The following is a 13,521-nucleotide window of genomic DNA, read 5'->3' as shown; positions in this document are numbered from 1 at the left end:
ATATAAGCTCATTTTGAAGTTATATTCATCAAGAGCTTTCATTTGAGTACCCACATGCATTTTTGATATATTTTTCATATATACATTTATGTAATATATATAAATATATAAAATATATGAAAAATTGATGTGGGTATTCAAATGAAAGGTCTTGATGAGTGTAACATCAGGATGAGCTCATACCTTTAAAATTGTCAATAGTTCACGAGATACAAGGTCATTTCTTAATTATCTGCCCTGGTTAAAAATACAGATTGAAAAGAATTGAAAAGCGGCCACTTCATGCAAACTGTAGTTATAAATTTTACAAAAATAGTAATTTTAATTAATAATGGACTTAATTAAGTGAAAAAAAAAAAAAGATTTATTAAAAATTGAAACTACAATTTTTACTTAATAGGAACATTTTTAAGCGAGTCGGCAGTGAGTTTTCCTTTTGAAGCAGTGACCAATAAATTTCCGCTCCAAGAAGCTTCGCCATTAGCATTGACCACCAGGTCAACGGCGAGTTTTTCCCAAACTTTCTTTTTGGGATTGAGAACTTCATCTGGAGTTCCTTCGTAGCCTTCAACAATGACTCTGTCACCTGGAGCTGCGTCTGCTGGTGGCCTTAAAGGCTCGACTTTTCTTTCTTCTCCGTCCCTAGATTTATTTAATTATTTAAATTAGTCAATTTTATAACTAAATTAATTATAATATTAATATTAATTATTAAAATAATATTATTAATATTAATTATAAATTATCGATTAAATACTTACACTGAAGCACAAAGAACCATTCCGTGAGAAGCAACACCTCGGAGATTAGCTGGCTTCAAGTTAGCTAGGATCACCACCATGCGGTTTTGCATTTCTTCAATAGGAACGAAGTTAACGAGCCCGCTGACGATAGTTCTTGGTCCAGAAGCTTCTCCGACGTCGATCTTTTCGACGTAAAGAGAATCAGCGTCGGGATGTTTGGAAACTTCGACGATTTTTCCTACACGGATGTCTAGGCGAGAGGGTTCTATTTCTGCTGGTTGGTTTGCTGGGTTCTTTTTTTCTACTGAAACATTTATTAAAAATTAATTTTTTCTACTGGAAATTTTATTAAAAATTAATTTATTGAAAATAATAATTACTTTCATTTTATTTAATGTTTCTTTTAAAAATTACCTTGTTTCTTTTCCTTTCCAGGTTGCGGGTAAGCTTTGGAGCTCAGAGTCTTTAAATTAGGGTCTGATTCAAACGCCTTGCGGATTGGATCTAACAGTTTATTGATGTAGACTTCTGCGGCAGCTTTCAAGTCTCCTGGGTGGATTATTTCTTTTGCAAAAGCTGCTTCCAAGTCTTCATACTTTTCAAATTCTATGTCTCCACCTAAAATTTTAATCAATCAATGAAACATCAATATTATAATCTATATTAATTAATCTCTAGATACATAATTAAGAATTGACCTTGTATCTTGAGAACTATTAACATTTTTAAAGATATAAGCTCGTCCTGATGTTACACTTATCGAGACCTTTCATTTGAGTACCCACATCAATTTTTCATATATTTTATATATTTATATATATGTATATATGAAAAATATATCAAAAATGGATGTGGGTACTCAAATGAAAGCTCTTGATGAATGTAACATCGGAATGAGCTTATATCTTTAAAAACGTCAATATTTAAGACAGTACAGGGCATTTTAACAAGTATCTTGTGAAATATTGACAATTCTGAAAATATAAGCTCACCCCTATGTTATACTCATCGAAACCTTTCATTTGAGTACCCACATGCATTTTTCATATATACATATATATGATATATATAAATATATAAAATATATGAAAAATTGATGTGGGTACTCAAATGAAAGCTCTTGATGAGTGTAACTTCGGGATGAGCTTATATCTTTAAAAACGTCAATATTAAAGACAATACAGGGCATTTTAACAAGTATCTTGTGAAATATTGACAATTCTGAAGATATAAGCTCATCCCTATGTTATACTCATCAAAACCTTTCATTTAAGTACCCACATCAATTTCTCATATATTTTATATATTCATATATATGTATATATGAAAAATATATCAAAAATACATGTGAGTACTCAAATGAAAGCTCTTGATGAGTGTAACCTCGGGATGAGCTTATATCTTTAAAGACGTCAATATTTAAGAAAGTACAGGGCATTTTAACAAGTATCTTGTGAAATATTGACAATTTTGAAGATATAAGCTAACCCTTATGTTATATTCATCCAAACCTTTCATTTGAGTACCCACATCAATTTTTCATATATACATATATACATATATGCATATATACATATACATATATAGATATATATAAATATATAAAATATATGAAAAATTGATGTGGGTACTCAAATGAAAGCTCTTGATGAGTGTAACTTCGGGATGAGCTTATATCTTTAAAAACGTCAATATTTAAGAAAGTACAGGGCATTTTAACAAGTATCTTGTGAAATATTGACAATTCTGAAAATATAAGCTCACCCCTATGTTATACTCATCGAAACCTTTCATTTGAGTACCCACATCAATTTTTCATATATTTATATATATTATATACATGTATATATGAAAAATATATAAAAAGTGCATGTGGGTACTCAAATGAAAGCTCTTGATGAGTATAACATCGGGATGAGCTTATATCTTAAAAATATATATTATATATATATATATGTATATATGAAAAATACATGTGGGTACTCAAATGAAAGCTTATGATGAGTGTAACTTCGAGATGAGCTTATATCCTTAAAAACGTCAATATTTAAGAAAATACAGTTCAATTTAACAAAGTAAAATTTTATTTTATGAATGATCTATAACTTACCAAACTCTTTAGGTCTTGGTACCAAGTATTTTTCTCCAGCTTTCATCATCGGGAAGATAACATGCTTAGAGAACGCAAGAATTCCATTATCAACAATATTTCCAGGCTCGCAGAATGCTTTTTTAAGCTTCTTTTTAACCGCTGCTGCATTGTCTAGTAAATCTATTTTAGAATCTTCTTCTGATGAGGACATTTTAGTACCAGCTAGACCAGGAACTGCAAAAAAATTTTTATTATAAATTTTCGATATTTTTTAAATAATTAAATTATAATAATAACTCAAGAATTATTATTATTATTATTCCCTTTTTTTCAAACAGTTAATAATAATAATTATAATACTCCAAATTGTTATTATTATTATTATCATTATTATCATTAACAATAATTAATAGTATATTTCTTACCTAGGGCAGGAAAATAAGAAATGTCCCAGATGACATGTAATTGTTGACCGAGGCGAAGCCGAGGTCGACAAACATGTGATCTGAGGCTTTCTTATTTCCTGCCCGTGGTGAGAATACTATTTTTCTCCTCGACGGAGGCGGAAAGCGGCATTTTCATTTAGCGCAGCGGACGGAAAATTGACGCTTTCCGCCCGGAGGGGAGAAAATACAATTTATGGGTTATTTTGAGCTCTCCGAGCTCAAAGAGATTGTTTTCCTATGCTTTTGAGCTCTTCGAGCTCAAAAGTCTGATAGAGATTTGATAAGACACTATTTTTTGAATTTTTAAACCGCAATAACTTTTGAATGAATAAACCGATTTTAACGCGGTTGGCAGCATTCGACGCGTTCACGATATCTCTCGAACGAATCAACCGATTTTGACCGGACTGGTGGCGATCGACGTGGTTTTTCGAGGTTAAGAGCTGATTAGTTTTTGAAATTGAACCATAAAGCCGTTTAAAAGTTATTCCAAAAAAACCACATTTGAAAAAAAATTTTTTTTTCAGTTTTTTGAAGATTTCTCAAAATCTATTGATCTGAATCGGTCCAAATAGTTTTAAAAATCTAAGTTTGGTCAAGCTTTTTCGAATGGCACCAACCACGCACTGATAGAAGGATTTGTTTATAGTTAAAAAGATTTGTTAATATTTAACAAATTATTTATTAGAAGCCATTTGTTAGTCCTTAACAAATATTTGTTAGTATTTAAATAGTATATTACACACCTAGGGAAGTAAAGTAAGAAATGTCTCAGATCACATGTAATTGTTGTCCGAGGCGAAGCCGAGGTCAACAAACATGTGATCTGAGGCTTTCTTATTTACTTCCCGTGGAGTGTATACTATTTTTTTGTCCGACGAAGGCGGAAAGCGGCAACTTTGTTTAGCGCAGCGGGACGAAAGTTGCCACTTTCCGCCCGGAGGGCAAAAAAAGATTTATTAATATTTAATAAATGAAAATCAGATTTATTATATACAAAAAAATCATTTTAAATACTAAGAAATATTTGTTTAATACTAAAAAATGGTCTGTAATAAATGATTTGTTAACTATTAACAAATATTATTTAATACAAATAAATCTTTCTATCAGTGCGATGAAATCGGTCAAGCCGTTCAAAAGTTATAAGCGGTTCACATACTTTCACACACACACACACACACACACACACACACACACACACACACACATACATACATACATACAGACACCGTGAGAACCTCACGGGGATAGTCAGGGAAGCTTCCTGTGACCTTAAAACGTCGAGATCTGATGAAAACTCGATTTTTGTAAAACGGGGTGAAAAATCTTCGATTTTCTTAGCGGGAAGTTAAAAATGGTGTAGAGGTTCATGATAAGTAGTGAACATACTCATAGGATTCATTAAATGAATCCGCTTCTCATATCCAAGCTTCGGCAGATACTTCTCAGCGAAAGTAAAGATCTTCCTCTGATCAACTCCACCAAACTGAGCATCTACTCCCAGGTACTGTTCATCCAGAGCTTGGAGTCCTGGATACAGAAGTCCAGACAACAGAGGATCTGCTGACTGTTTTACGACTTCAGCTCCAGCTTTTTTGGCGTCGTGCTCGGTTACTGAGGCCGTTAGCTTATACACGTCCAAAGTGTATTCTCTGATTGGAGAAAACAAAAATTATCAATTACCAGCCCTATAAGTATCAAAGTTACTATTCATACTTAGACAGCTGGTAGTCAGTTCCTTTGACAAACTTCAGCTTATCCAAAGGAACGCCAATAGACTTGAGCGTGGCCTTGATCAGCGCTTCGTAGTACTGAACCCTGAGGGCCAGTTGGTCCCAAGAAGACTTCATATTGTCCAAGTAGGCGTGCAAATCCGCAAACAGAATTGTAACCTCAACGCCAGCCTTCAAGAAGTCAGCGATCTTGGACAGCGGCGTGAAGTACCCGATGTGCGGCTTCCCTGTGGTTGCAGTTCCCCAGTAGACTTTGAGATCCCGTTCCTGGAGGATGGTCTTGAGCTTGTCTTCTCCGAGCCACTCTGCGAGATTCCGAGTTATCAATTGGAACTTTTCCTCCGTCGTCAACTGAGTCATCTTAAGGGATTTCTAATTTGGGGCTCATTATTAGTACACGTGCTTCTAAGAATAGGTTACATGCAATAGGTAATTTATAAAAATTTTCTTACTAAATTAATTTTATTATTTTATAGATAAGAATTATTGTTATTGATATTGTTATAATTAAATGGTATTTATTATTTATTGTTTGATCAACTTACGGCTCGTGGAATGTCAAGACAGCTGGAAATTTTATTCTATTTTATTTTGCTGATCGATTTTCTAGCCGTAGTGATTTAATTTTGTTGGAAATGCAAAAACCTACTTTATTAACAAAAATACAGGATTTTTAAATCTAAAAAGTTCATAGTCAAACCGCTAGATGGCGGTAGGAGTCCTATGACGTCAATTTTCCCGCGCTTTTTTGAAAAAATTCAAAAATTTAGGATTTTTTGTTTATTAGTTGAATTTAAAGTCATAAAAAGTGTGTATAAATTATAAAATTTTCATTTTTATTATATTAATTCGCATATTTTTCATTCTAATTAAAGAATCACTGGAATTAAATCCTAGAAATTGTAGAATTTTTTAAGTTTGGTGATGAGTAAATAGTTATACAGTAAATATGCGGTATATTTACGGTTTCAATGCTTTTAATAAACCTTAATTTATTTTTAATAATGTTTATATTAATAATAATTTCAGAATAATAATAATATAATTTATTATAGTACATAAATGTTAGTTACAAAATAGTATGAACAATTAGATACAATAACTTTTAATATAAACAATATTTAGTAATTTTACTATTGTGTTGCCGTAAATATTTTTAATTTATTTTTATAATTTTTTTGTGATAATTAGACAGAAAAAATTGGCTAAATAATTAAATTATTAGCATTTTCGTCAAAATTTTTGAATTCTACTTAAAATTTATCATTTTGGATCAAAAAATGGTCTATTAATCTAGAAATTTTGCTTTTTTCACAATTTTTACTCTTGAAAAATAAAAAATTTCATTATTTTAGACAAAAAATCGGGTTTTAGTCGCTAAAATTGCTTTTTTGAAAGTTTTCAACTCCATAATAAAGAAAAATGATAACTAAGGACTAAAAAAAGAGTTTTTATTATTAAAAACTTTCTTTGTTCATCACTTTCGGCATTAAAAGATGAAAAATTTCAGATCAATAAAATAAATAAATAAAAAAAAGATTTTCAATGTCTTAAATAGATTTTTTTTTATAATTTTCGACTTAAAAAATGAAAAATTTGTTATTTTTAATTAAAAATTAGGCTTATAATATCCAAAAGTGTCTTTTTTAATAATTTTTTATTCTAAATTCTGAAGAATTCATCTTTAGAGATGGAAAACACTATTTATAGATGTCAAAAAAAATTGTTTAATTATAAAATAAGCAAAAATAATTATTTAGGATAAAAAAAATACTTTAAATGTTATAAATCTCCTTTTTTATGATCTTGAATCTTGAAATTGAGAAAAAATTATTATTTTAGAACAAAAATAGGGTATTTATATTCAAAATTGTATTTTTTAATCATTTTAAACGCTAAATTAATAAAATTTTTATTATTAGAGACAAAAAAACTAATTATTAAAGTTTAAAATTTACTTGCGCTATAATTTACTGTCTGATTATACAAAAAATAATTAATTAAAAATCTTAATAAATAAAAAGAAAAATTTCGCGCGAATAAAAATTAACTATTAGCGTTTAAAAAATTTTTTTTCAATTATTTTGAAGTTTATAATAGAAAAAAATGATGATTTTAAAGAAAACTGGAATTATTTTGCAGAAAAATCTTATAAAAATCTATAAAAAAGAGATTATATTTAAATAATTAATAAAAATTGATAAAATTTAATAAATTTTTAAAATCCAAAAATAAAAAGAAATATTTTTACAATTATTTTCAAATAATTAATAAAGAATGATAAATTTTTTTTTAATTATTATGAAATTTAGAGTAGAAAAAACTGATCATTTTAAATGAAATTAAAATTATTTAGCAGAAAAATGATATAAAAATCCGAAAAAAAGAGATTATTTTTAAATAATTAATAAAAAATGATAAAATTTACTAAATTTTTTATCTAATTTAATCACTCAGCAACTCTGAAATGTCCTGAATGGAATTTTTGACGTGTGATTCGAGGATAACTGACAGTTATCAATATTCGAGGACGAAATAATGCGAAACTCGATAGCTCATTGACATAAATGTGATAAAAAGTGAATGGCTTATCGAATTGAGATATTTCGGGGCGAATAATCGAGATATAGATGAATGGATAATTAAATAAAGTAATTAACGAATGGAGTGTCGAATAAAATTAAACATGGAGGATTACAGGAGGCTGTGATGTGAATTATGAATAGAGGATACTCAGATCAGAAATATAATTAAATAAAATAGATAATAACATGTGTTTAAACGATTGTATGTCGATCGAACAATCTACAATGTACAAATGTAATGAATTGACACGATAAGCGGTACTTGTATTCTCCGGCTTCGCAATAATCGATTCCATGGGCACATACGCGATTTTCGGTACATCGCGATGGATATTAAATTGAGCCAGAGTACAACACACATGACACCACATTAATTCCACTTACCAAGCTATATATATCCCTCAAACCGTGTATTTTCATCCTCTTTATTGCCAAGTACGTAATATCCGTTAATTTTGCGGGATTTTCGTCTACAATTGTTACATTACCGCAGTGTAATTACAAATCAATTCGAGGGTATAGTCACTATATTTTGTCTAGTAACATTTCTGTCATTATATGTTTGATATTTTATTTATTAAATTAATTGTAAATTGATAAAGTGTCACAAAGTTAATTAATTTATTTATTTATAATTTAGTCAATAATTTTAGCAGTTAATAATTTTTAATTGAAATTTTGCCAATATTTTTCGTCTTAGATGATCCACCTCAACGATTAAGGGTTAATGATTACGGACAATGTACACTGTATACAGATTAATGAACCAATTGTTACCAATTACAAGGTAATCCACTCGGACACTGATACGTAAATCGATCCAAGAACGGAAGCTTCCTTTTATACTTTACATAAAAAAAAATGAATCCCGGAAAAAATAGACCTGGAAAAAATATTTAAGTTATAAAAAATTCATATTATTTTATTAATATTATTATAAAATAAAAATAACAATAATAATAATAATAATACTTTTTTTTTTATTTTTTTTGTAACAAAAAAAGGAGCGATCATTCTGGGGGTGCTTGTTATTCAGGAAAATTCTGAGTCTGATACAATTATTATTATTACAATTTTTATTTTATAATAATTTTAATGAAATAATATGAATTTTTTATAACTTTAATATTTTTTCTGGGTCAAAAAAATCATACTTTTTCCAATATAACCATCTTTATTTTCAATTTTTTATTACATTTCATAAAAAAAGCTATAAATTACACATTTTTTACAATCTGAAATTTTTTACAATTTGACTACGCCATAAATCTGGTCAATTTATCGCTTATTCACAGCCAAATATTAAGTTCGCTCCACAAATTTATGGAACATTTCAAAAATTCATGAGCCATATTGGAATATTGCATCTTTTGCCGTAAATACCTACATAAAAGGGTGGCAGAGACATCCAAGAATCTGTAAAAAAAAATCCACTGCCTTAGGTCAATTAGAAAAAAAGTTTTCTTTGTTAGGTATTTCAAGGTCACGGATTTTTTGTGGTTTTTTCGTTAAAAAAGCTATTATTTGTGATTATAATCACTGAAAAAAATTTTTTAAGCTGTCGGGGTCGCAAATTAACCTGCTAAGGTGAAAAAAATAGTGTAAACATTAGTAAATAATTTTTTTTATTGACAAAAATCCCTACGGATACTTTCAATCAATTTAGCTCGGTAAAAAAATTTACCTTGAGATTAAAATTTGATAAGCTTTGATCTTTAGGCTCTAAGCAAGCCTACCACGAACAAAACCAGGAAAGCTCTATCGTTTTCTGTAACTACCAAAGTAATCTCTAGTTTTCACTTTGAGCCATATATTGGAATATTGCATCTTTTGCCGTCAATACCTACATGAGAGGGTGGCAGAGACATCCAAGAATCTGTAAAAAAAAATCCACTGCCCTAGGTCAATTAGAAAAAAATTTTTCTTTGTTAGATATTTCAAGGTCACGGATTTTTTGTGGTTTTTTGGTTAAAAAAGCTATTATTTGTGATTATAATCACTGAAAAAATTTTTTTCAAGCTATTGGGGGTGCAAATTAACCTTTTAAGGTGAAAATAAAGAGTGTAAAAATCAGTAAATATTTTTTTTTATTGACAAAAATTCCTAAAATCCATTTACGAATACTTTCAATCAATTTAGCTCGGTAAACAAATTTACCTTGAGATTAAAATTACCGATGGAGTGGCCCCCAGCGGTCAATTATCCCTCCCACTCCAAAAATCGCTCGCTCGGAAATTAATCACCCGTGCTTAGAATCCAAACTTGCGTTATAATTTCTAATTAATAAGTGAAAAGTATAATCGATAGTTAGAAAATGAATTGAATAATCGCCTGAAATATTAAAAATATTTAATAATTAAATTAATTAATTAATAAACAAGATAATTAATAGATATTTTGATAGAGATGAATTGAATAGCATTGATAGGAAGTTAAACAAATTTAATGAATTTTCCAGACAGAATTTCGTCTGCAACGTGACAGTTGTGCTGTTTTGAAATTCATGACTTTGCGCTCGTTATTTCAGACATCTATGTATCTGTATGGTACATTCACCTCGCATCACCACTCGCGTTTTCCACTTAATTTTAATTGTTAAATGACAGCCGGTGAATATCTGAAAAAACAAGGTAATTCAATTCGATGCAATCTAACTGATAAATTATTTACCATTAACATGCTAACAAATAGTAATAATAATAATCTGTATTATTAAGAGAATTAGCAAAATTTTGCGGCCAGTATTTATATGATAAAATGGGTTTTTATGGGTAAAACCTTTTCATGGTTTTATATCATTCTCACCAATAGTCAATTTATGATGAGTATTTAGGCTGCATTAGAAAATTATCTCTAGGTATATAATTAAGAAATGACCTTGTATCTCGTGAACTATTGACATTTTTTAAGATATAAGCTCATTCCGACGTTACACTCATCAAGACCTTTCATTTGAGTATCCACATCAATATTTCATATATTTATATATATTATATATATGTATATATGAAAAATATATAAAAAATACATGTGGGTACTCAAATGAAAGCTCTTGATGAGTGTAACATCGGGATGAGCTTATATCTTTAAAAATGTCAATATTTAAGAAAGTACAGTGCAATTTAACAATATATTAGATACATAATTCAGAAATGACCTTGTATTTCGTGAACTATTGACATTTTTAAAGATATAAGCTCATCCTGATGTTACACTCATCAAGACCTTTCATTTGAGTACCCACATCAATTTTTCATATATTTTATATATTTATATATATTATATATATGTATATATGAAAAATATATCAAAAATACATGTGAGTACTCAAATGAAAGCTCTTGATGAGTGTAACATCGGGATGAGCTTATATCTTTAAAATATATATTATATATATGTATATATGATAAATATATCAAAAATGCATGTTGTTAAATTAAAAAAAAAAATCATTTTTATTAAATTGCATTTTTTCATTTTTAAAAATTTTTTTTGCCATCATTTATTTGCTATAAATTTTTAAAAATTAAATATATGCTAAATTAATTTTCTTTAATTAAGAAGTGACCTTGTATCTCGTGAAATATCGAAATTTTCAAAGATATAAGCTCATCCCGATGTTACACTTATCAAGACCTTTCATTTGAGTACCCACATCAATTTTTCATATATTTTATATATTTATATATATTATATATATATATATATATATATATATATGTATATATGAAAAATATATCAAAAATACATGTGGGAACTCAAATGAAAGCTCTGGATAAGTGTAACATCAAGATGAGCTTATATCTTTAAAATATATATTATATATATGTATATATGAAAAATATATCAAAAATACATGTGGGTACTCAAATGAAAGCTCTTGATGAGTGTGACATCGGGATGAGCTTATATCTGTAAAAACGTCAATATTTAAGAAAGTACTGTGCAATTTAATTAAATTCATTATATAATAAAGCAAAATTTTATTTATTTACAGTTCACTTTTGCTAGTAATAATAATAATGGTAATAAATACAAGCGGAAAACAACCCGGTATTTACGACGTAGGAGTTAGCTCCAAGGCTCGCCGTGGAAGGAGTTTGTAAATGTGCTGCTTCGGACTCTCATAAAAATTTAACCCCCTTAGTAACTCTAAGCACGACTAATTCAAAATGGCGGCCGCCACCCCTATATCATTCTCAACCCTCGAGGCGCTTCGACGAAGAGGCGGCCTCTGAGATTGGGGTGGGGCCTACAAAGTATGGCGCTCACCCTTCAGAGTCTCAAAACTTTGAAATTGAAACCCTGCATTCTCATCTTTACTTTACGGCCATATCCGACGGGATGTTAGAAAGCTCCTTTTTTTTTTTTATTTTTTTTTTAGGATCTAGTTTGTGGCTACTTTTGAGGTTAATGGTTTATTCTTGTGGTTAATTAAAGTAGAGAATTTTTTTTTTTTTATATAAAATTAGTAGAAAAATAAAAAAAAAAAACAAATTTTTTATCTAATTACACGGAAAGATCAAGATGATACTGGATATCATCCCAAATTATAATGAGTATAATCCAGATTATAATGAGTATAATCCAGATTATAATGATTACAATCCAGATATCACGCAGTATAATCTGAATTTTTTTAGTTATTACTATCTGAAATTTTTTTTTTACCACAGATATCACTGAGTATAATCTGAGATAATATCCAGTGTCATCTTTTTTTTTCCGTATAAATAAAAAAAAAATTTTTTTTTCGGATTATGAAGCTAATAAAAAAATAATTCAAATTTTATTAATAAAATGCTTATAAATACACAATGGGGTTGAATCAGCGCTGAGAACGTGATAGTGAAGAACGTCTGTGCATACCAGAGATAGTAGAGGGACACCGAGATTTCGTGTCCAAGTTACGACCACTAAGATTCTGTAAATTCTGAGTAATAGTAGTAGTGAATTCTAAGAATAGTTTACCATCAAATTATAACCCGGCAAACTCAACTAATAATTCATAAATTTATCTTTATAATTAAAACCTCAAAACACTTTTGATAATTTTCACTGAAAACACCTATAAATTCCAACCGAGATTTCTTCTAGCACAAATTTTTCTGTACTGACTAACAAGATCCGAAGCTTGAATCCTCATGCGTAAACGCACCCCATTACACGGTAAGAACGGATTTTTATGATTCTGCGCTGAGGCTGAGAATGTATTTTTATCCGGGATTGCGCAAGCTTTAAAAAAGTACCTTTCCGATTAAATTATCCCAATTCGTTGGCATTTCAGTGTGCTCTTCTTCTATTTTTCCATTTTAAGACCGTTGATTCGCTAATGAGGTAATGACTTTTAGAGGCTTTGCTTGCAGCGTTATTCTCTTTTCCTTCAAATCAGGACGGGGACACATGTAGCAGTGGAACTCGTACCAGTGGAACTCGATTAGGACGCTATTAACGGACTGGGCTGGCCGAGCTTGGATTAGGTGGAACGTCCTCGTAATGGGATCAGTGCACTCGTTTACGAATGAGCTGTTTCATTTCAATAGGTTGCAAACAATCTCATTTTCTTTAATATCATTTATAAATTTTGGATAAAAAATTAATGTATCTATTAGACTTTTCTCATCAGCCTTTTTACATACTTAATCTAAAATCCATAATCTGAACAGTAACTTGATGATAAACGAAGCAGCTTTGATCTTTAGGCTCCTCGAAATATAACGATACCATAAATCTGGTCAACTTATCGCTTATTTATAGCCAAATATTAAGTTTATCCGAAAGTTTTATGGAAAATTTCGAAAATCCATCTGCCATATTGGAATATTGCATCTTTTGCCGTAAATACCTACATGAGAGAGTGGCAGAGACACCCAAGAATCTGTAAAAAAAAATCCACTGCCCTAGGTCAATTAGAAAAAA

The 13,521-nt window shown here is 29.5% G+C and overlaps 1 protein-coding gene and 1 long non-coding RNA gene across 6 annotated transcripts; both read right to left on the bottom strand.

Moving 5' to 3' along the window:
- Nucleotides 1-341: 341 nt before the first annotated feature.
- LOC123269069 (tyrosine--tRNA ligase, cytoplasmic) lies at nt 342-5,665 on the bottom strand. 3 transcript variants are annotated; one of them, XM_044734569.1, is made up of 7 exons: nt 5,563-5,665; nt 5,001-5,389; nt 4,674-4,936; nt 2,854-3,069; nt 1,158-1,361; nt 762-1,053; nt 342-642 (listed from the first exon to the last, which is right to left on the bottom strand). In XM_044734569.1, the coding sequence occupies exons 2-7, from the start codon at nt 5,375-5,377 to the stop codon at nt 390-392; spliced, it is 1,605 nt and encodes a 534-aa protein (XP_044590504.1). In that variant the 5' UTR covers nt 5,378-5,389; nt 5,563-5,665; the 3' UTR covers nt 342-389. The 3 variants fall into 3 exon arrangements, with proteins under 3 accessions (XP_044590504.1, XP_044590506.1, XP_044590505.1); XM_044734571.1 differs by having other exon boundaries at nt 762-1,047; XM_044734570.1 differs by having other exon boundaries at nt 5,001-5,422; nt 5,563-5,644.
- Nucleotides 5,666-8,792: 3,127 nt separating this feature from the next.
- LOC123269515 lies at nt 8,793-13,201 on the bottom strand. 3 transcript variants are annotated; one of them, XR_006510441.1, is made up of 5 exons: nt 12,472-13,201; nt 10,159-10,219; nt 9,760-9,933; nt 9,287-9,478; nt 8,793-9,018 (listed from the first exon to the last, which is right to left on the bottom strand). It is a non-coding gene; the product is annotated as an uncharacterized LOC123269515 (long non-coding RNA). The 3 variants fall into 3 exon arrangements; XR_006510440.1 differs by having other exon boundaries at nt 9,760-10,219; XR_006510439.1 differs by lacking the exon at nt 12,472-13,201 and having other exon boundaries at nt 9,760-10,372.
- Nucleotides 13,202-13,521: the final 320 nt, after the last annotated feature.

Source organism: Cotesia glomerata, linkage group LG7 (genome assembly GCF_020080835.1).
Source record: "Cotesia glomerata isolate CgM1 linkage group LG7, MPM_Cglom_v2.3, whole genome shotgun sequence".
In the NCBI taxonomy this organism is placed as follows: Eukaryota; Metazoa; Arthropoda; class Insecta; order Hymenoptera; family Braconidae; genus Cotesia; species Cotesia glomerata.
Note: the sequence above shows the minus strand (reverse complement) of the source record. Positions and strands in the feature narration are given on the sequence as shown.